Genomic DNA, 23,356 nt, shown 5'->3' on the forward strand with positions numbered 1-23,356 from the left:
GCCTCATTTCATTACCTCAGGAGTAAAACGACAAAAGTAAACAAAAACCCACCTGTGCTTTTCAACTGCACCTTTTATGTCACTGCAATGCATTCCATCAATTTTGTGCTGAATATACCACAAGTGATTTCTCATTGTTTGCTGCCTGTCTCCAAATGCACACCTTCCACAGGGGCTGGAACCATGGCAGGCAAACACACAGACACCCAGATTCCTGATCCTCACTGATCAAAAACTGCTTGGAAAATTCCTGCCTATTTTCTTCACATTATACTGAAGAAAATTTGAAAGGTGAAGTTGCTATAAGGAAGAATTCTCTGGTCTCTTGCATACGCATCATTTTTACTGAATTTAACTCAGAGATGCACCTCCTGCAAAAACTTCTAGCAAATTCTCCAGAAGACAACTCAAAAGCACTGCTCATATGTAAAGAATTATTAAAAACTCCCCATACTGACAACATTATTTTTTTCCTATCAAGCACAAGCATAGAGAGCACAATCAATGAAGAAATTTAAAAATTTTTGTTGGTGGTGGCTTCATTTTTATTAGCAAAACAGCATTTTATTAGAAATGTTATTAAGGGAGGCGCTTGGCTCTAATCTGAATTTAGAGTTGCCTTAAAGAAACCAAGGCAGCTTTACATTAGTGTAAGAAAGGTGCAAGATGAAAACCAAGCCTGTGGCAGCGCACCATCATGACATGATTTCTTTATAATGAAATATAGTGAAAGAAAATTAGTGGCACAAGGATTTTAATGCACCCCAGACACACATTTACAATGATTAAACAGATGAGTATGTGTAAAACCCAAGGGTCTAACTTTACAAACCTTTACTCAAGCAAGCAGTTTCACCAAAATCAATGGGACAATTTGCATATGTAAGGCTATTTGTCTCAGCTGGGATCTGTAGGTTTAGGCCACACATTTCTATTTAGATCTTCTATGTAGCAGAAACCACAAAGTTGTATGAAGAACAGGAGAACAGTGCACCTTGGAGTTAATTTTCATTTATACCAGTATAATTTTCTCTGTCCCTCTGACGCATTTGATAAACTGGGCATGTCTCAAAATTGGAAACGTTGGCAAAAATACAAATTTCCTGATGGGAAGAATACTACTCATGGATAATAAACAAAATCAATTCTTATTTGCATATTCAATCAGATTTTGGTTTGCATATAAAAGCATAAGATGGTAGAATTTTCACACGGTAGATGGATCCCGCTCACTTATTCATGCATATATGCATCCACTAATCCTTACACATGCCAAAATCAGTCAGAAATACTCTCTTTGCTAGGCATTCACAGCACAAAAACACTGTCCCTGCTGCTGTTCTCAACCTTCTCTTTTCGTAGAGCGTATGACAGCACTCTCCCACGGCTTTCTCCCAAGACTCCCTAATAGCCCCTGCTCTCTATTAGTCTTCTTTTCACTAGGCAAAGTGGTGGTTTGAATTTTTGAATCATAATTTAAAAGGGATGCTGTCAACTGTATATGAAGAACAAAAAACACTGGACCAGATTTTCAAAGGCGCTTCAGCACGGACTTGACAATTTCGCTTGTAACTGTCACTGCAAAATTGAATGTATCTCTCACTGGTAATACTGACATGCCCTGGACTACAGCTCAAATCTGCACATTCAGACTATGCCTACCTATTTTTCACACACACCTACTAGGAAACAGAATTCAAAATATTTATATGGTCTGGTCCTATCAAAATATGCAATATCAATACTGTCTCATACACCATAAGCCCCGTAATAAATGATACCCTGTGAGCTACGCTCCGAGGTGCTGAATGCCTGCTACATCTGTGGGACCTGAAGGCAATCAGCACTCTGAGCCATCAGATAACAGGTTTGACGGTCTTGTAGCCAGTCTGACAGTCCGGAGATCTCATTAGCATTTAGAAGAGTGTCATATTCAAATGTATATAATTTTGTGCATTAAATTAAAAAGTCAACTGGAACCCTGTGCGTTAAACCAGAGCTGGCCGCAAACTAAGAAATGTTTTCACGGAATTAAAGAAAAAGATCAAACAAATTAGCATCAAAACAAAACAGCAATCTGCTGCTGCAGCCTTTGCCCTTACTAGGTCAAGCATGGGGTACTAAAAAAGCAGAGCTGCCCAGGGTATCTGCAATAATCTCGTAGACACAGAAATAGTATTTCGCTCTCCCAGATGAATGAAAGGCAAAAATCAGTCAGCATGAAGTTGAAAGCTCATATAGGATTTCTACAGCAATGCCAGCTCTGATCAATCGAAACATTGTCAGCAGCAGGTTAAGGAAGTATTTATTTAACAAGGGGACAGAATCTAATTGACTTTCCAGGAGAGGAGAGCGAGCAGGCAGGCGAGCGGGCGCCCACTCGTTCCACTCATTGAATCTTACATAGCCCTTTTTCAAGGAGGGCAGGAGCACAACCCTGTGCTCCCCAGGCATGTATTTTGCCCTCTGCAGACACCAAGGACATCCTTGTGTCCCTGTACAGGGTGTGACAGCAGAGCTGCTGGGGGGCCAGGGGGGATCAGGGCAGCTTTGCTGGTGTGCTTCTGCAGAATGCCTGCCAGCGTCCTGCCCGCGTGCTGCAGCACAGACACAGCACCCAAACCCTCCTCTCTCCCTGCCTCTGAAGCATTTAAAGTATCCATATAAATCACCAGAAAATAAGGGTTTGACCCAGTTACACATCTTAGGGCTCCTCTCATTCATTTGCTAGTGCTAAATGTAATGGAAATCACAGCTTTCCTAAAAAACAGGCAGCAGAGACAGGAAGGGCATTGCTGTTTATGTTCCTACCTGCTTGGTTAGTTGTCACAGTGACCGACACAGCCTGGTCCTGGCTGGGGTTTTGCTTGGACACTCCATTCACTGCCCAGACTTCAAAGGTGTAGTTGGTGTGTGCCAGGAGGTCGGTGATGGAGACTTTGGTGGTTTTCAGGCCGTTCTGCTGGGGGCTGAAGTGCACCCCACTGCCACAGGAGCGGCAGCGGCTCGGCTCGCCCGCCCCGCAGCGCTTGCACACCACGTTGTAGGAGATGTCCTCCCGGCCACCCTTGTTCTGCGGGGGGCTCCACTCCAGGTTCACTGAGGTCTCATTGACATTGGAAATCAGGTGCTGGGGAGCAGATGGAGGGCCTAAAAAGACAAAGTCCACATATTTTTAGTTAAGGGGAAAAAAAACCCAAAAAGTCTACACAGTGACATCAGAGTTGCACATCCCAGATGCTGTGCAATTCCCATTCAAGTTCAGGACAGTAGAGACCAAGCAGAATTTTACTTCTCTATGTTCATAATGATGGCAAAAAAAATTAGTGGGTAAGTCAAACTCTGATCTCTTTATCTGATGAACGAACAGTATTTTCCAGCTCTAAATGAGCCTGAAAGCTCAGTATTACAATTAAACAGAAGTGGGACTTTTTTCCCTTTCACTGTTTATACTTGTTATGAAAAATGTTAAATTTATATATCTTACACTCATTTTTTTTCTGTGATGTCCTAAGCAAAACATCAAATGCACAAACTTCTGCTTCACTTGAGATTTTCAAAGTCCCTCATAACCTACAGGCAGACTCTTACTGAAATTATTATAGAAATATCTCCTGGTTTCTTTTTCTGAAAAATATAAGTGCAATATTTTCCAGACAAGTTGATGTCAAATCACATTCAGTGAACACCATAGCCCATCAAGCAGGGACCTGAACATGACACTTCAGCATGCAGGATGGAGATTTGAGTAGGAAGCCAGACACAGAACTAAGGCTTTGAAGGATGGAAAATAAAGTTTACAACAGGGCAGTGCTGGAGAAAGTGAAAGAATTGAAGAGGAAAATATGGCCAGCATCTGAAGGAAGGGCTGATAAAAGAAACCTGGTCAGGAACAAGAGACCAGACAGCAAGCTTGGCAATGAGGCTGGATTTGAGACACAAGGTCAGCTTTTCCACCACAGGGATGGGAGACTTCATAAACACGCTGCCAGAGAGCTCCCAGCAGGTTCCAACACAGGGACTATGGGATCAGAGCAGAGCCCAAGGCAGGCTGGGCAGGAGCTCCCTGGGCAGGCTGGGCAGAGCCCAGAGGCAGAGCCCAGAGGCAGAAACCCTCCTGCACCTGCAGCACCTCTCCCTGCCCTGCGCCAACACACAGGCACAAATCCCATTGATGTGCTTAAATCCCCACGGGCCTCAAACCCACAGGCAAATTGAAAATGCAGAAGAGCTAATCCTGCAACTCTTAATCTAATTTCAATACAGTTGAGACACACTTTTTGTACCCTTAAATTTAAGGCGGATGATTCAGAGTGAAGCCATGAAAGAGATGGGTATTTCATCCATCCCAAAAAGCATCCCTGACCATCACCAGGCAGCCTGCTCTGGGGCAGAGCACACAGGGACACACACAGGGCTTTGGGACAGGGCTGCAGGTAAGCACTGCATCGAACAGAAATGAGACAGAATGAGAATGAAGATTGCAAAATGTATCAATCCAAACCAGAACACCGTAAAAATAGCTCTGCTTACTAACTACTGATAGTCAGAGCTTTAGGTACAAATATTATTAGCAGAAAAATGCTGGAAATAATTTTGTAAAGTCACAAATTCAAGACACAGGAAAGCTTATGAAAGCTTCTTAGATTACATCAAAATGCATTTGATGGTTTGCAATTCAAAAGAAGTTCAACTAGATCTCCTTGCATGAGAAGAAGGAAAGGAGAAAGGAGAAAGGAAAGGAGAAAGGAAAGGAGAAAGGAAAGGAGAAAGGAAAGGAGAAAGTTCTGGCAAATTTGTCAAAAATTATGAAACCATGAACCTGGCAAAAAAGAATCAGCCAGCACCAACAGTTTCCATTAAGTGTATAAATAAATAAGTCATAATTTCTCATATGCCAAAGGTACAAAAACAGTAATCGTGGTAAGACAGGAACCAAACACATTGAAAATGTGAAATTCTACTGAAATTACAAAGTGACTCATCAAGTGTAACAGCAAAAAGGTTAAACTGTTAAGGGATGACTATGGGGAAGATTAATTGTGGCTCCCTCCTCAATTTATCGGGTTCATCTCAAAGGAAGCCTGAGGCCTGAACAGGCTGCATAGGACAAGGTTTTGAGGGCTGCATCACCTCCTCAGGTCTGTATTTGAAGCCACCTGATATAACACATGCTCAACAGGAGACAGGACTTTAATTTTGAGAGAGGTAGCTAGCTTAAGAGTCTTAAATGACATAGAGCTCAAATGGGTCTTTGGTACCCAAATGAGAGGTCTCTGTTGCAGGCATGGCTAAACAGGGATTGTTTGTCTGTGTTAACTTCAAAAATACAAAATTAATATATTTAATTTGAAAGGAGGGAAATCCTCCCTTCTTGCCAAACCTTTGAAACAGTCTCTGAGTTAATCAAGGTTGACAGGTAGAATTGCTGCAAGAAGAGAGAGCTGAGTCCAGCCCCTGAGCCAGGGAGCCCTCCTGCCTGCTGCACCACCAGGCTGCCATTCATGGCTTTTATTTATGCACTGGCAGCATTTTGGACTCCTAAGGAAAAAACCCTTTTACCCAAAGATCAGTTACTGAACACAGTAAGAGACGTTTACTGATCCAAAAACCAGATGAGAAAGAAAAATGAAAGAAACTGGTTTTAATCTCTATTCATCATATGGAAATGGAGGCAGAGAGAGATGTGGTGAGACAAGGGCACACAGGACATGCTTTGCACATCTGGGCAGTGGTCAAAACTGTCCCAAGTCCCGGCCCAATGCCTCTGTCCCATAACCAGCTCTCCTTCCCTCGAAAGCCGGCTTCTCCAGCTCCCCTGGGTACAAGAAAGTGGTCTCTGCTTAGCCTGCAAATACACGAGCTTGCTCCTCAAAAACAAACTCTGAGTGCAATGAGGTGGAAGACACTCCTGAAATGGTGAACTCAAGCGCAGCACAGGAACTGCTGAGCAGGGACTGAACCAAACTCTCTCCAGCCTGGACTTCCCCAAACTGCCTCACACCTGGGCTCTCTTCAGGGCAGGCAGGTGCACAAGGTAACAACACCTGTGCCTCTGCACTGTCACGGGAACGGGAAAACCAACACGAGCCTCTGGGGGGAATGGCAGCCTCAGCAGGCTGCAAGCCCAGGTGCACACTGTACAGTGAAGGTCTGCCCTGCACGGAACAGCAGCCAGAGGCTCTGGGAGCTGAGGCTGTGTGTCCTCCCACAGACTTCTCAGGACCTGGCAGCAGCAAGCCCTGAGCAGAAACTGCTCCTGTGGGAAACACCAAGAGCCTGATAGCGAGGAACAGCAAAAGGCTTTTCTAACAGAGCATTCACTTGCTGCAGCCACACACATGAGAGCATCCACGTGGAGCGCAGCCAGGAGAGCTGACATGAGGTGCTGCCAGTGCAAACACCTCCTTCCCCAGGCAGCACCAGCTCTGCCAGGGCCAATAATATCCTCATTTCACGAGGGTATTCCTGAAGCAAAGACCCCCATGGGGAGAGGGTTCACACTACCACAGCTGCGGTCTGAAAGATGTGCCTCTTAGCTCAGATACAGCAGCCAGTTTGGGGTTAAACTCAGACTTAGTCTGGTGTCCACTAAGATATTTTCCAAGGCTCTAAGTCCAGTTTCACATGGGAAAATGTGCCAGAATGAATCAAGCTCCTCAGAAGCAAAAAGTCAGTAATTAGTATGTGGGACAGGGCACTGCAGCGTCTAAACAGAGATGCAGTGAAGTGGAAAACCAGGGAAGCAGATGCTTGCAGGTCACAGAGATGAGTGCACCACCTCCAGCATGAAAAGGAAGATGTGGGGGAGTCTCCAAATGGTGGGCTGACATTACAGTGAGGGGAAAAGCAATTTCTTTTCTTCCTGGAGTATAGTCATCAATGGAGCTGTTGGCACAGGGAGCGGGGATAGCTTCAGATTGATGGGCCTGGTTTCAGATGTTGAAACACAGGGCGGGTCTGCTCCTTCAATGGTGATCAGGATTTGCTTTGTTTCTGACAACAGAGCCTCTGCCCATAGATGAGACAAAGGCTTTCAGGGCCAGGGCAGGCTGCAAGGACAGGATAGTACCTGGATGAACCCAGCTAGCAGAATCCCACAGGGAACAGCATCCTGACAGCCAGACCATCACCCTCATGCAAACCTGTGTCCTCTGGCAGAAAAATCTAGCTACAGGGCAGATGAGAGAGGAGACAAGGACCTGTGCTTCTGAATCACCACCACCATCTGTAATTTTGTCACAAGTCCCACGATCTGCAGCATTTTTCATCAATCTCCTGCCAATGGAAGCTTGGTATTGCATGGGCTATTTGGCACTGTGGAAGAGTGGAGTTAATACTGCCACACTGCCTGGAACAGTTTGAAAATGCGACAGTTCCTACAGGAAATCATAATTAAATCTAAACATTTTAATTCTGAAAAATGATTAATTTTAAAATTAATTTTATGATGTTAGGAAGGCAGCTGCTGTTGTTTTCCCTGCACAGGACAACAGAATCTGAGGGTGGATCTGCAGAGCCACTCAGTCTTCTCACACCAGTGACTGCAAAGGGGACACAGTTTGATCATAGGGCTGAAAGCCGGATCCTTCTCCAGCCCCTTTAACCAGCACCCTGAACGGACAGGGGGGCTCCTCTGTGGGAACACAGGGAACGGAAGTTTTCAATTTTATTCCTTCCTGGGGCTCCATAAATCCTGCTTCACAATAAAACCATCAAAATCAAGTGAGCCATGAAGCAAACGGGAAGGCCCTGGGTGGAGCAGTTCACTGTGTGTGTCAGGGCTGAGGGAAACATTGCAGAGTCTGTTTAGCAACAAATAATCCTCATCAAGCTAATCTTGCCATCTTCCTCAACCCTCCTATTCGATTTCCTTAAATATATTGGGCAATACAGATTGTTTGGCTTTCTCTTGCTGCAATAGGCTATAGCCATTCCAGCTATCTGTCTTTCATCCACAGACAGAGAGATGTCTGTCTTAAGGACAACACACCCTATTGTCAAACAAACATTCAGCAAAACAAGAGTTTTTAAGGCGTTAATAGCATAAGCACTACTTGTATTAAAAGGACTAATGTATTTTAGCACTCTTTCTACAACTTCAGGCAGTATTTTAACTTTTCATTTATCAGCGTTTCTCTCCCTCCCTTCCTACACCCAAGTCTCTCTCCAGCCAGAAGCCTCCCACGCACGCCTGTACAAGTGACAAGGACCTGGTGAAAACCATGACAGGGGCACATACCAACACCTGACTGTCTCCTTCCTTCCTTCCAGACCACAGGGGATCCCTGGGTGCCAGCTGTCTGTGGATTACAGGTCTCTGTAGGCACACTTAAGCAGCTCTGATGATGCACAGAATGGATCAAGCCTGGTCCAAGCTCTGCAGTGATTCACAGAGAGCTTCCACAGCGAAGATCCAGTAATGAACTCGCTCTCCAGGACTGCGGCAGCACCTGTGGGGTGCAGATGGCAGGGGGACACAGCTGGCAAGCAAACCAGGCTGCAGACTAACACTGGCCGTAATAACACCTCAGTAAGCTGTTTATTTGGAAGGAGTACAGTATTTTCCATTTAAATCAGCTGCCCTAAAGACTAAGGGGAATCAGAGATAGCTGAGTCAAACATCACCAGGTTGTTTGACTGTTGTTTGGATGCCATCCAGTGAGAACGTTATCCCAAAGCCCCTTTCCTCCTGTCCCCAAAGGACAGCAGCACAAATGTAGGAGGCTCAGCCCCACAAATTTGGCAAAGTCATTCTGCCAAGGAGAAAGAATGTCTACCCCAATGCAACGAATGGTTTCAAAGAAAGATAGCACAAAGGGGATTAGCTACAACTGAGTGAATATTCCTGCTGCCTTGAGGGATCAGTGTGCCCAGCCCTTCATGCACACCACGAGGAAAGCACAGACCCCAGGACTGCAGTGTGCCCAAGGACAGGGTCTAACCAGGGCAGGCCAGGCCAGGACTGCAAGTGCAGCACCACCACAGAGGCGCAAGTGGGGAGGAGAGAGGCCCTCCCCTGACAAATGCCATACACCACAAACCCACCCAAAGCCATGGCAGAGGACATGCTGTAGCTGGGCTCCTGAAGCTGGAGGGGCTCCAGGGACACAGGCAGCCATGGTTGGTTGGTTGGTTGTGCATGGAGACTTCCAACCAAGTCTGTCCTCCCTGCCTCCCTACAGCTGCAAACCCGACAGATTCACGCAACCAAAAAATATCCCTGAAAACTAACCCTGGGATCTGAAGGTAGACTTGTAAGGGCACTGTGCTGGGGAACTGTATTTAAATGGTTATGACAGAGGTTTTAATATCCCTGGTTTTACATCTTCCTTTTTTATTACTGATCTGCCCAGCAAGGTGTTTCTCTAAAAGTCTCTGTGGGTGTATGCGGTAAATTCAATTACAGTTTTCTACAAGGAGACCAGACAGACTTGTTTGACATCAAGAATACTGTCTTCACTAAACCAGTTAATTTAGTTCAGCAACAGTGTATGGTTAGGAGGCGTGGATTAAAGCACAGAGAACGGAGATGAGAAAGAAATGATTCCCAGCAAAACAGCTCCCGAGTGACCTTGTTGCCCCATAAAATGAGAAGAAATAACAAAGACCTTGCAGCTTGGTTCTCTGCTGGCCCAGGGTGACAGGACTCCAGAATCCCACTCTAGACAACTAGCAGCTCCAAATTTTGGGCAAACAACTTTCATTCACCAAAGGCAGACACGAGTAAAAAAATTCCTCTTTGCTTTTCTCAGAGGTCCCATGGTCACAGGACTGAAGATAAAGTTGAGGGCTTTGGTTTGGTCAATTGTATCAGACACAAGTAGCCCTAATATACTATTTTCTTGTGTTGAGAAACAAAAACACCACAAAACAAACCAAAAGGCACTTCAGCACAGGGTTCTTTCTGACAATTAATTCCTTTAAAGTGAATTTGGCACTTCTAAGAAACCCACTCTGGTGACACCCAAAATACAGTTCTCTTGGCCACAAATAGCTGCCTGTCTGCACATTTCTGTCACAGCCTGGCAGAGGGCTCCTTCAGGAGCTCCTTTTTGTATGCCAGCTTAGTCTTCAGCCATCAACAGTGGTAGTGAATTATTCTGGCAGCAGCATTACCCATTAAGGACTGAACTGATATTATCAGTATTAGGACTGTAACCACATCTATTTACTACTAGCCTCTGTTAATAGTTAAGATTTATTACCTTGAAAGATCTGGCTGTGGGAGGAGATCTATTAAAAATGCAAACTGAAACCCACACTCTCCATGGAAGTGCTAATGGAGATATTTCAAACATATACCCTCAAGAAGGCAAGCCTTTGTTAGGAGCATCCTGTCAGTCACCAGATCAGTGCATTTAAAATGTACCTCCTTTAAAACAGAAATGCTTTCTAAAGATATGTATGTGACTAAGTAACTAGCATGATGAAACTTTTGAGCCCTGGAAGGAGAAAATTATTAAAAAAATACTTTACTCCATCTGCTTGGGCACGTGTGTAAAAGCACATTTCTGCAGCAGGTAACGGATGTCTCTGCAGCCAGGGCAGTGGATAATTATTTTCAAGTGGGTTGTCACACTGCATTCAGCCTGCGTTTGCCTGACAGTGTGAAATCAGAAGGAAGCTTCATTGGCAATTCCCACCAGACATCAGAAAACCTCAAGCATGTAGAAAAGACTTTAATCTTCTTTAACCATTCCTGCACTCTCCTTGAAGAAAATATCACTTCTTTTTTGAGGCAGAAAAGGCAGACTTTAGCTTGATACAGCTTCAAAATTATTTTAACAAACAAAAAAATATTAAAATACTGTTTTAATTTTAAAACAATATTCTGCTACAGTTTGAAGCTTTCTAGCTTCACCCTAAAACTGTGAAAGCCCTGCAAAACCACTGTTCAATGCAGCTGTGTGCCAGCCATGGGTGTTTGCTAATCAAAGTCAATCAGGCAGACCAGCAGGCCTCAATGGGCTTTGGCCCAGGACTGACAAAAGGATCCTCTTTATGAGCCTGCTCCAGGGACGCTGACCCTCTTCATCTGCCCTGATTTCAAAGGCAACTCGGGGCATTCAGAAATCTTGAGCTAATTTGCTACATAATAAACAAGATTCATACAACAGGGAAGGTTGCTATGACACACCGTGGTTTAAAAGGAGCCCAGGATGAACTGGCCTGTTTTGAATCGGCAGCTTGGCCTTGGCTGCACTACAGAGGAGCAGCAAAGTCTTTGATAAGTTAAAGGAGCAGCAGGCACCTGGGAGCAAGCATCCGACTGCCTAATGGCAAGAAAACCTGACTAGAAATGCTCTGTCAGAAGCAGGGAAAAGTTTCGCACATCTGCTGTACAAGATCTGAGAGGCAGCTTTTGTGTCTAACGCAGCAAGAATAAAGAGACCAAATAAAGAGGTGTACAAAAATAAAAAGAGTCCACACAATGAACGCTTCCATAGATGTTTGGAGCATATCTGGAGGTACATCAGGTGCCTTTGAAAGGGCTGGCTCAGGCACAGAGAGGCAGCACTAGGGTTCACTAAGGCTGCTGGTTGTGTTGCCAGCCTCACCCACGGGGTCACACTGCTGCTCTCTCAGCAAGGCCTCACCCCACTGGTACTATATGGATGGCCTTTAACAACTCTAATCAACGCTCTTTAATTTCATCATGATCCTAGAATCATCTCACTGGGGACAGGGATGAGCGTGAAATAGAGAGTATTTCAGAGAGCATTAAAGAGAGAGTATTTCGCTACTATGTGCAGAGAGGATGCAAAGAAAGTAATTATTAAATAATCAATGTCTTTAAACACCTTAAAGTTCACTGACTAAAATGTCTGGCAAAGCCATGCCAGGCACAGTGTTCAAGAGGAAGCACTTTGGCCTCCTCTTTCCATCTCATAAGGCTTTATTGAACCTGTACAGCAGTGGGGCTGTCAATGATGTTTCAGCATGCGAGCTGTGATGCCCTCCAGATATGCCTTTGTTGTTGATCTCTAACAATCTGAAAGAAAAGTTCTAACACAGAGTAAATACCTGGGTCCTGTACATTTAAGCTTGCAAATAAAGCCCACACTTTCCTCAGACAGTTGTGTATGTTGCTGCCACTAATTGCTCTTTCAGCAGTTGTGGACAGGTCCCCTGTTGTTGTGGGCTAATTCACACAAGCAAAGGCAGCTCGGACAGCCCTCACTTCTTGCCTGCCTGGCTATTCCTGACCATTTATCATCACAGATTATGTGTTTTACAACCGGTGAGACCAAAGCCAACAGGCCGCAAGATGCAGCAGTCACTTAAAATACCAGTAATCTGCTCCATTTCCACCCTCTCTCCTCTCTGCACAGTCAGCTTTACAACTGGGTTATAATAAGGCAAATGATTTGGTAAACAATTCTTCATTTATTTACTTGGGCAAGATTCCTTTGACTTCAGTGGGAGTCCTGCCAAGCCAGGGATGCTGGAGCAGCGCCAATGACAAAATGCCCATTTCACTGGAATGTACGATTTCCTATTTACTTGCCAGAAGTAACCCAGTTACCAGCTTCACAATAGACTTTGTTCCTTTCACCCAGAGAACAATCCAATTAATGGCTCCTCTCCTAAAAAGGCTAAAGAAGTTAAGCAAAGAGGTCCAGTTACCACTGGCAGAGGTGTGGGGAAACTGATGCTCGCAGGTACCACTCCTTTGGGCTCTAGGCTTCCCTTCCAAGAGCTGCCATATGAGAACATTTTGCATTGTCACGTATGCTAAGCCATGTTATCACATCTACTCTAATGCACTGTGCTGCAGACAATGCCACCTGTGTTCACTCACTCTTTCGAGATAAAAAGAATTCCACTGCGGAAACTAGAAAGTTATCTGACAGTCTGACAGGAAAGAAATCCAACCAGAAAAATAAGCTGTTCTGTAATTGGCCCAACTGCTGAATTTCTTATGCTGTTTGCCCTCTAATTTACTTCAACAACTCTACAGAACTAGGTCCTGACTAACCAAATCAAAGCAGCCCCCATTTAATTGAGTAAATGTCTCTGTTAATTTAAGGCTCTGGCCAGAAAATCAGAAGACAGCTAATAAACAGTTGCTGTATTTAAAGGAGTGATGATTTCAAGTCTACTGATTATAAACACACACTGTCAAATTACTCCCGTCTCTTCTCAAGCCATAACCACCTCCCTTCTTATTCAATTCCTTCAGCCCATCACCACACACAAGGGGAGACAGCTTTCTCCTTTGAGATTCCCATCACTCACAATCCCTTTCTCTCAGTCTGGCAGCAATGCAGGGATGGATGGTCCATTTTCTCAGCCTACATGGAGAAGAAAAATCATTCTCTCCTTACAGCCTACCCACTGTTCCCTCTGCTCTTGTAACTGCTGTGCTACAGCTTAAAAGGCATTCTGATATACTATTTACATAATCACAGGACATTTTAAGAACAAAATCATTTACTGAAGGTGCATATATATAAAGAAGTGGAAGAGTTATTATGTCATAAATTTAAATTCTGAAGATCAGAGGCTCTGCTGGCATATACCTCATACTACAGAGAACAGGCTCCAACAGCAGAGGACTGCAGTAGGGCCAGCACAAATATGGAAATGTGGCAAAGCCAGTGCAAAGCCACCTAAAATGCAGTAGCCAGCACAACTGTGTGGTGTACCCAGCCACAGTGGTGATAATCCATATCTGACTGGAAACTTAGAAAAGGAACAAGTTCAGTTAAAGGAAAAAGAGCACATTTGCTTATTTATATTGTTTATAGTTTAAGCAATCATTATAAGCATGTGCTCAAATAATCAGCTCCTACGTAATTACTCATTTGCAGCCACAGTTATTAGGTAGGTAAATTCACTCTTTTTTGAAAATGCAGGTCAAATATTTATCTCTGAGATATGCTAAATGTAACACAAGATTAAGTTAAGGGTATATATTACACTGCAACATTAACAAAATTGAAGTGTTTAGACCTTTGAAACCTTTTTTAAAGCCTTGACCTTGGAAACAAATAAGGACAGTGTTATTTTAATGTGCATTCAAATTTTAACAACACAGTCACACAGCTCTAGTGGAATTCACATTGAGTTTCCACTGTAGATTGCTCATCATTTCATTATGGTTCATTATGCTGATAACTGTCAGAAAGCATTAGAAGCAGGAGCCTTGAGTAATAGCACTGAAATGGTAATTTAAAAACAATATACTTTCTGAAGGAAATACAGCAGTGCACTAAATTCAATTAGAAGAGGGGAATGTAAAGACAAGTAAGTGATGTTTGCTGTTTGAAGTCAGGCTATTCAGTTTCTTGATAACCTAGACTGGAGAAGGTCCTTTTAAAGCAGGCACTCTTCTCTTGCATCTCACTACATCTGCTCTTATTACCTCCAAGCTTCTCCACTATAAACTGTCTTAAATGCAACCGGTTTTGAAATATTTCAGGCCATGAAAAATATCAATCAATCCATCAGTCTCTGTTTGGGTGACACAACTGACTAAATTATTCAGGGTCATTAACTGAGGCAGATTTCAAGCTGGACAGTCCATGATGGTAATCTCTCTTTTGTAAAGGGCTCCTAATTAAAAATCATTAATAATTTGAATTGAACAGACAACATAAACAATACAAAACCGTCCCATTCTGGCTCATAATGTGAGCATTGTTTGTTAGGAGTTAGAGAACCCAACTCATTAATGGTGGGGACGCAGGAGCAACGCCCATTAATTTGGGTGGGAACTGCACCTGCCTGCACCAGGCTGCAATTCACAGGATATGTCCTTACAGAGCAGGGAATTCAGGGACAAGGGCCATGACTGAGACTGATTTGTTTTCCTGCCTCATGGATTCATATGTGGGTGAGGCAATTTATTCTCCATTACATTACTAACCTTATGAAAGACCCTTCCTCTCTGCAAGTACTGGAATATAATGAAGGCCTGTAGAGTTGCCTGGACATTACTTTTGCTTCCAAAAGGGAAAGGTGCTTCCAATGGTTTGAGCTCAGGTGTACTACAAGTCCATCATCCCATCTCCATGCCCAAAGCACACAGCTGACAAGCCAACAGTGCTTCAGAGCTCAGAGTCTGAATTGCCAAGTTTGGCCAAAGCACCAGATCCAGGCTGGCTCTGCCCCTCGGTGGTGATTATTTTTGTTGATTATCCCCAGGGGGCAAGTTTGAAGGGAAAGATGCACCAGTAAACATGTGTATTTGTGTGTGGTTGTGTCAGGGTCTCTGCCTGCCTTTGACACAGCCCACTCTGCTCTCCCTACACCCACACTGCCACATTCTGCTCTTGCTTGCACAAACTTCACACCAGACATAGTTACTCACTCTAGCAGAGCTGAAAGAGAGCAGAATACTAAAACCAGAGTTTGAGTAATTTGTTTAGGAGCCTGATGCCTGTCTTACCTGAGGTTAGACACAGTTTTCACAGCCCAGAAAGGGACAGCAATGTCAGAGAGAAGTGTTATGGAAGGGTAAAACTCTGGAGCACCTCTCCTGGCAGCACACCAGGAAGTAGCTACTGCTTTTGTTACTTATCATGGGAATTGCAAGAAAGGAAAAGGAAGGGAAATTCTCTAATTCCCTTTCATCCACTAGCACAATCAGGCTAATGGAAAGTCCTAACAGCCTTCCTCCCCCAACCTAGAAGGCAAGATAAATTACAAGGCCAGACAGTTTACTACTAAAGGAAATCAATAGCCAAGGGTCAAAGCTTTACAAAAACACATCTTAAGAAGGCTGAAGTTCTTCATCTTAAAAAGTGTTTAGGAAAAATAAAGAAGGGATCAATCCACAGTCCATTCCAGGTGTTCTTTCCAAATTATCCAACGTTACTTTTATTCACCTGGTCTAATAGTTCTCCAAGTGAACAGAAACCTGATTTTACAAGCCAGTGGAGCAGAGTCTATCTTTTTGCTAGAAGAATGGATCTCAGATACTGTTTTATTTCTTCATTAGTGTGCCGTCACACTGAGCGATTACTAAATGCAGGCCTGAATGAGAATACCAGAGTTAAAGAGAGCATAATGAACAAAGAAGGTGCCTGATTATTATGGCTGTCAGCACAAGGGAATTGGGTTTGTCACCTGGTTTAACCAACTGGTAAGAACTGATTACAGTCTGAATCCACCTGAAAGCACCTTTGATGTTTATGCTCCCTTCTGTCTACACGTCTTGTCAGGAAAGTCAGACAAACAGGGACCCTCTTCTGAAAGGTCTTCCTTTGGCAGCTCTGAATGCTGTCCCATGCCTGCGATACATGGGCAGAAGCCACTCAGAGGGGCAGCATGGCAAGGGAAAAGCCCCCAGAGCCCTGCACAGCACCACCCTCCCAAGCACAGCTAAGGCAGGCCTCAGAGAGGGGCACAGCAGGGCTGGGGGGCACAGCTGCCCCCAGGCCAGCTCAGAAACAGCTCCTGGGGCATCCTTCACCTTGGATCACAGAAAAACAAGCCCTTCAGCTACAGGAGAATGCAAAGCTATGAACCAGGACCTCCAGAGACAGGCCTGTTTTCCAAGAGCAGCTGTCCATAGGATTGTGGTGTTGGCTTGCCTCTGCCTGCAGAGCCTATCCAGGCCACTGCAGAGATGAAGACTGGGGCCAGCACCACCACAGCCTTTGCTTTTTCTCCTTTCCTCTCTGTATTTTTGGGGTAAAACACCAAGATCAGGAACTTCAGCTTTGTCTGACCTGCCAAGACAGGAATGGGGAGGAGTGGCTGCAGCAGGCCCAAGACTTGACAAAAAAGGGCTAAGCTTGCAGGGATACATTTTGCAATAACACCGGCAAACATACAGATCATTTGCTCACAATTTCCCCATCTGGAAATGTTTTGCTCTCTCCTCATACTTCCCTAACTTCACATGCCTATTTAAATTCAACCAGTTGATTTACTAATTTGATTTCAATTTGGTCAAGATATCATTCACAGGGACCAGGGCTTTGAAAAACTTTTGTTGGTATAATGTTATTCAGGGTGTACATTTCACACAATAGTTTTGTTGTTGCAGAAAGACATTTTCTCTATCAAACTGGTCACGTTTTAGATCTAGTAGTGTAAATTATATTATAGAAAGCATGTTCTTGCCCATTTAGACAAGGTTTCACAATACAGTTAGACTCCATTCCCAGTCAATACTTGGCAAGGGATACATGCACCACTCTGCTTCCTACTAAGCAAAAGCAGCTGCTGTTGGCTATGCCCTGGCCTCCTCAACCACCACCCAGCAGAACTCACTGCTGAAAAGAAGGAAATCACTGGAGAACAGCTGGAATCAAGGGAGTATGGGGAAGGGATGAGTGCTAACTTAGTTATGGCCATGCTCTGTTTCTGCCTTGTAAGGGAGAAATTAAGGTTTAAATAAATGTGAGTCATCTCTCACAAAATTAATTCTCAATATATTAAAATGTTACAAAAGAAATATCTCGCCCTTTCCTCACTCAGACACACACACACTCTCTCTCTACATAAATACACAGCTGAACTCCAAAAATCTGGAAACACTTCCAATAGTTTTCAGAGAATGCCACACATGGATATCCCCCCTGGTAACATACAGCCCTTTCACTTATTGTTTCAAACTGCTCTGCTCCTAAGAAAGTGAAAACCAAGAAACAAGAGGATCCCAATTTAACACCAGAACATGCCTGGAATCCCAGGTCTTCAACAGCATGAGCCATTAACCAAAACATAGGACAAGGAGTTTATCTAGCAACCCTGACTGTGCTCAATGCTTCTCTCCTTTTCCCTGATGAAGGTATTTTGGTGGAACTAGAGCAAATTCCATTTGCTGCACATGATTTATTTACCTACACAGGAAAAAATAAACGATGCATTGGGAGTTTCATTAAAGTTTAAGATTTATTATTACCACCCTTTCAGATGAACACTTGGGTTCCGAAGGGTCACCAGCTATATTTCAAGCAAATTAGAAATATAATGAGATTATAAATATTACCTGTTTACCTGAGGTCATACAATTACAAGGAAAGCTTTCACAATTTCTACAAATATTCATATTTAAAGATATGAAAGGTGATGTGCTCTACTGGCCGGGTGCTCAGACTGGAACTGAGGCCTGTATTTTATTTCTACCTGTGTTACTAAGGTATGCAAGTCCCTCTTTTGTAACTGTGTCTTCTGATTTATTTATACAAGGGTCAGCACAGCCATGCCACCATTAGGAACTGAGGCTGAGAACTAACACTGTCACTCAGAAGTGTGACCCAAAATGCAAAGCGCATCAGCAAAGGGCCACGAGAGCCACTGAATGCTGCTGTCAGAAGCAGAGCACGTTTTAGAGGCACGTTTTAGAGGTGATAAAAGGGGCAGAGATTGCTCAAGGACCAACTCACGGGTGCAGGGCATGGATGCAGCGTCGCTTTCGGCTCGGAAGAAGCCGCGATCGCAGGTGCAGGACGTGGAGCCTTCCCAGATGGAGTAGCTGTGGGGAGGGCACTTGGCACAGGCCGCGTCTGTCGAGAGAGCCTTGTAGTATCCGATTTTGCAAGCTGGATGGAGGAACAGGAAGGGAGAGTGTTACTGGCCCGGGCTGTGATCATAAATTGCTAGCTTACTCATTCAAAATCAAGGCAGGAGACGTTTCAAAGAGATCTAATGATGTCCTCTTAGCCCCAGGTGAAGAATTAACAATCATCACACTCTTAATGTGTAGTCCTACGTCAGGGGATACTGATTTCTAATTCCAACAAGGAGCCATTTTAAAAGCTGGCTTTGAGATGGCAAAAAAAAAAAAAAAATTGTACTCTTCTGTTGACACTGCCAGAAAATCAGCTGCCTCTTTGTGCTTACTGTGGAGTTGCATGTGGCTTAACCCATGTCCACCTGCACCCCACACATACAGAGCGTGACAAAAGGGGTGCAATTGGTTTATTCTATGACCACTTAAGGAATGGCAGCTGACAGTCAGACACTGCCAATTTTTAAGAGGGAGTGGGACAGGAACCCAACATGCCTGGAAATGGCACATCTCCCTCCTGGCAAGGCAGAATTCATTTGGCTCTTTCTCCCCAAGGGAGGAGAGCAGCAATGCTCTCCCCTGCTCAAAGCTGGGGCGCAGCAGTAGCTGCACGACTGCCACCCAGACCCACGTGCAGCTGGCAAGCTTTTGGTGACTTCAGCTTCATAAAAGCTACTTTTACATCACTTGGAAAAAACTCATTAGCATCATTAATAACACATTTTCATGGTGGCTAACAGGTATGTCGTCCTAGAAATGTCTCCCTTGGCTAGAGAAAAAAGCCCACCATCACCACCACTGGCTTTTAGCACTGCAGAGAAGAGAGAAAATTCCCAGGCACCCAAACCAGTAAAAAAGAAAGGCTGTTCCCAGTATTTACTGTGTGACTCACTCCCACATCTTGTCATTTATCACCTACACTACCTCTAGGGTTCCCCTGCTACACACAGGCTCCTGTTGGGAGGGCATAAGCCCGCTCACAGCCAGGGCTCACTCTTGCTGTTTCAACCTTTCCTTAGTCCCCCTCACTCTTTCCCTGCTTCTCTTATGAAGCCCTCCAGTGGGAAATATAGAGGGATATTAGTAACACGTTTCTAAAAGAGCAAGTTACTTCATTCTTATTAGCCAAAGCCATTTATGAAATGTCCTTAACAAGTCCTGACTTTACGATGTGCCACATGCCGTGTGTGAGAGCGCTGGGGGATCAACCTGGTGACACTCATTGGGGCTGCCACAGGACCAGAGGAGCCTGGGAAAACACATTGCCCAAGTGACTGGGATTTACAGAGCTCACATGCATCGTGGCATTAGATAAGGTTCGATTTGCAAGGTGTGTTTTGGCCGTGCTTCAAACAGCCTTGGGGTTTCCATTAAAAGCAGCAGCTACAGCTCTGGCAGGGAGCACTGCAGGGGTTAAACCCAGCCTGCCCCATGTCAGGAACGATTTTGGTCCCTGAACACAAATTCAAACCCACCACGTCTGCCAGGCACCGTCAGAATGCAAAGGCAACACCTGGAAAACAATTTATTCTGCCTGGGATGGGAATTGTCCAGCAAAACAAACAAACAAACAAAATAACCCTTCTTTTTTTTAACATATGATTTGCACTATCTGGTGAGCAAGTTGTTATATCGCTATGTGTTCTGGACTTAACAACAGCAGCAATCAAGTGGCAGATTCTGGTCTTAGATATTACTCCTGGTTTTCACTGTCACAGCTCAGATGAGAAATATTCCTAAGTCTGTGTATGACCAGGAGAGACACCCACAGGAAGGATCTTGCTGCCACATATAAAGACAAGGCATTGAAAAACAGAACACAAGAGGAAACCAAGCTGACAGCCTTTATCCACAAAATTCTTTCTATCATTCACAGTTTTAACACTAAACATGTAAACTAGTATTACTCTTAATATGAACATCACAAACCACAGAAATAATTAAACAGTGAGCTATCTTTAGCATATCTGGGGTATTAAAATACTTCAACAATTCAACTTCAACAATTTAGCTCAAGGCTGAAAATCCTATTTGGGCTATAACATGCTTCTAGAAAGACAAGAAAATATCACAGGTAAAGATTTTTGTGACCATTCCTCCCTATCTTTTCATACTCCATGGTCCAAAAGGGAATAGATGTATTCACTGGGTACTGCAAGGTCAACACTCTGTAACTCAAGGATTTTTTTCCCCCTCGTTTCATGCACTGTATTTTGTTTTCCACTATATTAAACCAAGATCATTAATATTTCAAGACCTGAAGAAAGCTCTCCAAACACACTGGCTGCTCCTAAAGCACACACAGCCATTTTGCTTCAAAAAATCAACTACTCCTGAAGACAGTTTTCTTCATTTTAGTGTGCTCAGAGATTCACCACATTTCACAACAGACATAAAAGGGCATTAGAGCATGTGCTGCATTAAACCAGGAGTTCTTTGGCCCCAAGAGCTCCATGGTAGCGCCACTTAAAAACTCCAACCTAATCCTGTAAAAGCTGTTCTTAGCATGAAGTGCTGCTGACACACCTATTACAACTACAGATGGACTTTTTTTTGAAGGGTAATGATTTAGTAGGCAAACAAGAAGCCTGTACAGAACTCATTCCCTGGAAGTCTTTATTGCTTGCTCATGACAAATCTTCACGCAGCTGCTTTTCTAGGAAGGATTTGCTGGGTGAGACCCAGCATGAATGGGGTTCTTACACAGTTTTCGAAAGATGCCTTTGTAAAAAGATTAGTTCACATGTGCAATGCAAACTTTGAGTTCAATTTCTTAGCTTTGCCTTAATTAGTTCTTTCTGTGAGGTTTCTTTTTGTATTTTGAAGGAGAAAAAAAATTTTTCTCACATTCAGGTCGCCCCCAAGTGTAACACGGTTACAATCGGCTGCACCACATTCAAGGGAAATTCTCAAACAAAAATATTTTCACTTCACAGTTTTTCCTCAGAACAAATCACATTAATTTAAATGGACATCAGCTTGAAATAATCACACTGATGTCTTTGAGTTATAATACTAACATCTATTTGATTTCTATTTCTCTTAAAGCAAGACAAGATCTGGGAAACATTGCTGGTCATTATTACATGCCTTTTTCCTTCTTTTTTCCAAATATATCAGAGTAATGCATGTCAAAACTTCAAAAATTGCTCTGAAGAATTATGGAACTTCAATCAAATCTAGCTGTACATTTTCTCAAGCTGTTTTTCCAACTCTGTTTTCACATTAAAACCTGACTTTCAGACTTAAAGATTCCTCAAAAAAAGAGAAAGAATACGTGTGTGGGCTGCAAAGTCTGCTTGCTTGGTTTCTCCAAATGCTCAATTTTTGACTAGAAAATTTCAGGCAGCAATTTCAGAATTTAAAAACTCATCTCATAGTGGATGGGGCTCTAATCACATTCTTTTTAAACACTGCTACAACAAAATACTTGCATTAAATTGGTTTTAACTATTTTTAAATAAGCTATATTGTTGGGGTTTTTTATTGGGGGCAGGGGAAATATTGAAGAAAATTATTCTTTCAAATTTAGAGTTGTTTAAAAAAAATATTCCCCAGTACTGGCTCTTAAATTGTTCCTTTATCCTTGTGGAAATGGCAGTAATTCCTTCCGAGTTGGGAAAAGGCTTGGCACACCTAATAGTCGTTTTAAAAAAAATTAAAATGGTGTAATGTTCGTAAAGGGTTGGATAAAGAAATAATCCCAACCTCTTTGCTGACAAATTCCTAAACCATTAAAAATACAGTGCACATCCTAAAAGCATCTCAGGGAGCTCCAGGCAGAGGCTCTGGCAGTGCTGGAGGCAGGGATGGGAGACACCCCTGAGCCTGGCTGGGACCTGAGCAGTGATGGGATGGGGAATGCCCAAGGGGGCCAGCCCTGAGCTGATAGCTGCTGGGCAGGAGCTCTGGCACAGCCCTGGACACCAGGGACCAAGGGAACAGAAATCAGAAATCCTGCTTGAAGCCTCCGCCTCTGCTGAAGAGGATTGCAACCAAGAAAATACTGATTTCTGATTAGGACCTAATAAAGTGACTAGAGGGAAAAACAAGCACAGAAACGTGGCTTTATTCAAGTAAATCTAGTTAAGTCAATAAACTGATATTAGAAGCAAATGTGACAGAGATGTTGTGAAGTGCTCATCCTGTGGGATGCAGTCCTGCACAGGCCAGCAGCGCTGGCTGCAGAGCCGTGGCCATGAGATCCCTGTGCCAAAGGCTGAGCCCTCCACACAAGGAAAGGGCTCCCAAACAGGACAGGACCACAACCAAACCGTGCTCCTGCTGTACCCTCCTGCCCAAAAGGAGCCCTCTGTACCCCCAAGAACATTTATTATCACAGGCAAGCAAACAATGGTGCTAAAACCTGTGCAATCAGCTCAGTTGTCAGAAGCTATGCATTCCAGTTCCCATTTCCTGAAGCAGAAAAATATGTTAGCTACATACCCAAGAAAACTTCAGAATTCCTTGAGAAGCAATTTTGAATCAAATCTCTCTCTCTGCACACAACAGAAGAGGGAAAACTACTTTTAAGTCAATGATTGTAGCCAACTTTAAAGAAAGGCTCCAAAATAGTACTCTTGGTGAAATGAAGGACAAGGCATATAATTTAATAAGAGATATTCCAATGTCACGTTTATACATTTCAGTGAGAAAAGAAATTTGTGTTTAAAGACTTGAAAAAAATACTTTGATAGCACATTTGATGTGTTTCATCACTGGTTACTTTTCCTACAGCTCTTCTCCCTAGAAATATTTTGAGCTCACGTTTTAACTGCACCCTCAGGAACAAAAAGTTACTTTTGCTTTTCCCCTTGAATGTTGTTCTTAGACTTTAAGAGGATGGATTTTCTCTCTCTCATCGTAACAAAACTACATCTGCCA

General features: G+C 43.6%; 1 protein-coding gene across 1 annotated transcript in view; it reads right to left on the bottom strand.

Moving 5' to 3' along the window:
- EPHA4 (EPH receptor A4) overlaps window positions 1–23,356 on the bottom strand; it is a 104,317-nt gene that overhangs the window by 44,846 nt on the left and 36,115 nt on the right. The window contains exons 4-5 of the mRNA XM_054282268.1: window positions 18,348–18,503; window positions 2,812–3,150 (exon numbers count right to left, since the gene is read on the bottom strand). Coding sequence (XP_054138243.1) covers window positions 2,812–3,150; window positions 18,348–18,503 — 495 coding nt within the window. The remainder of the gene's footprint in view (window positions 1–2,811; window positions 3,151–18,347; window positions 18,504–23,356) is intronic.

This window comes from Melozone crissalis, unplaced genomic scaffold, assembly GCF_028551555.1.
Source record: "Melozone crissalis strain CALT ecotype California unplaced genomic scaffold, PUWL_Pcris_2 ptg000034l_1, whole genome shotgun sequence".
NCBI lineage: Eukaryota > Metazoa > Chordata > Aves > Passeriformes > Passerellidae > Melozone > Melozone crissalis.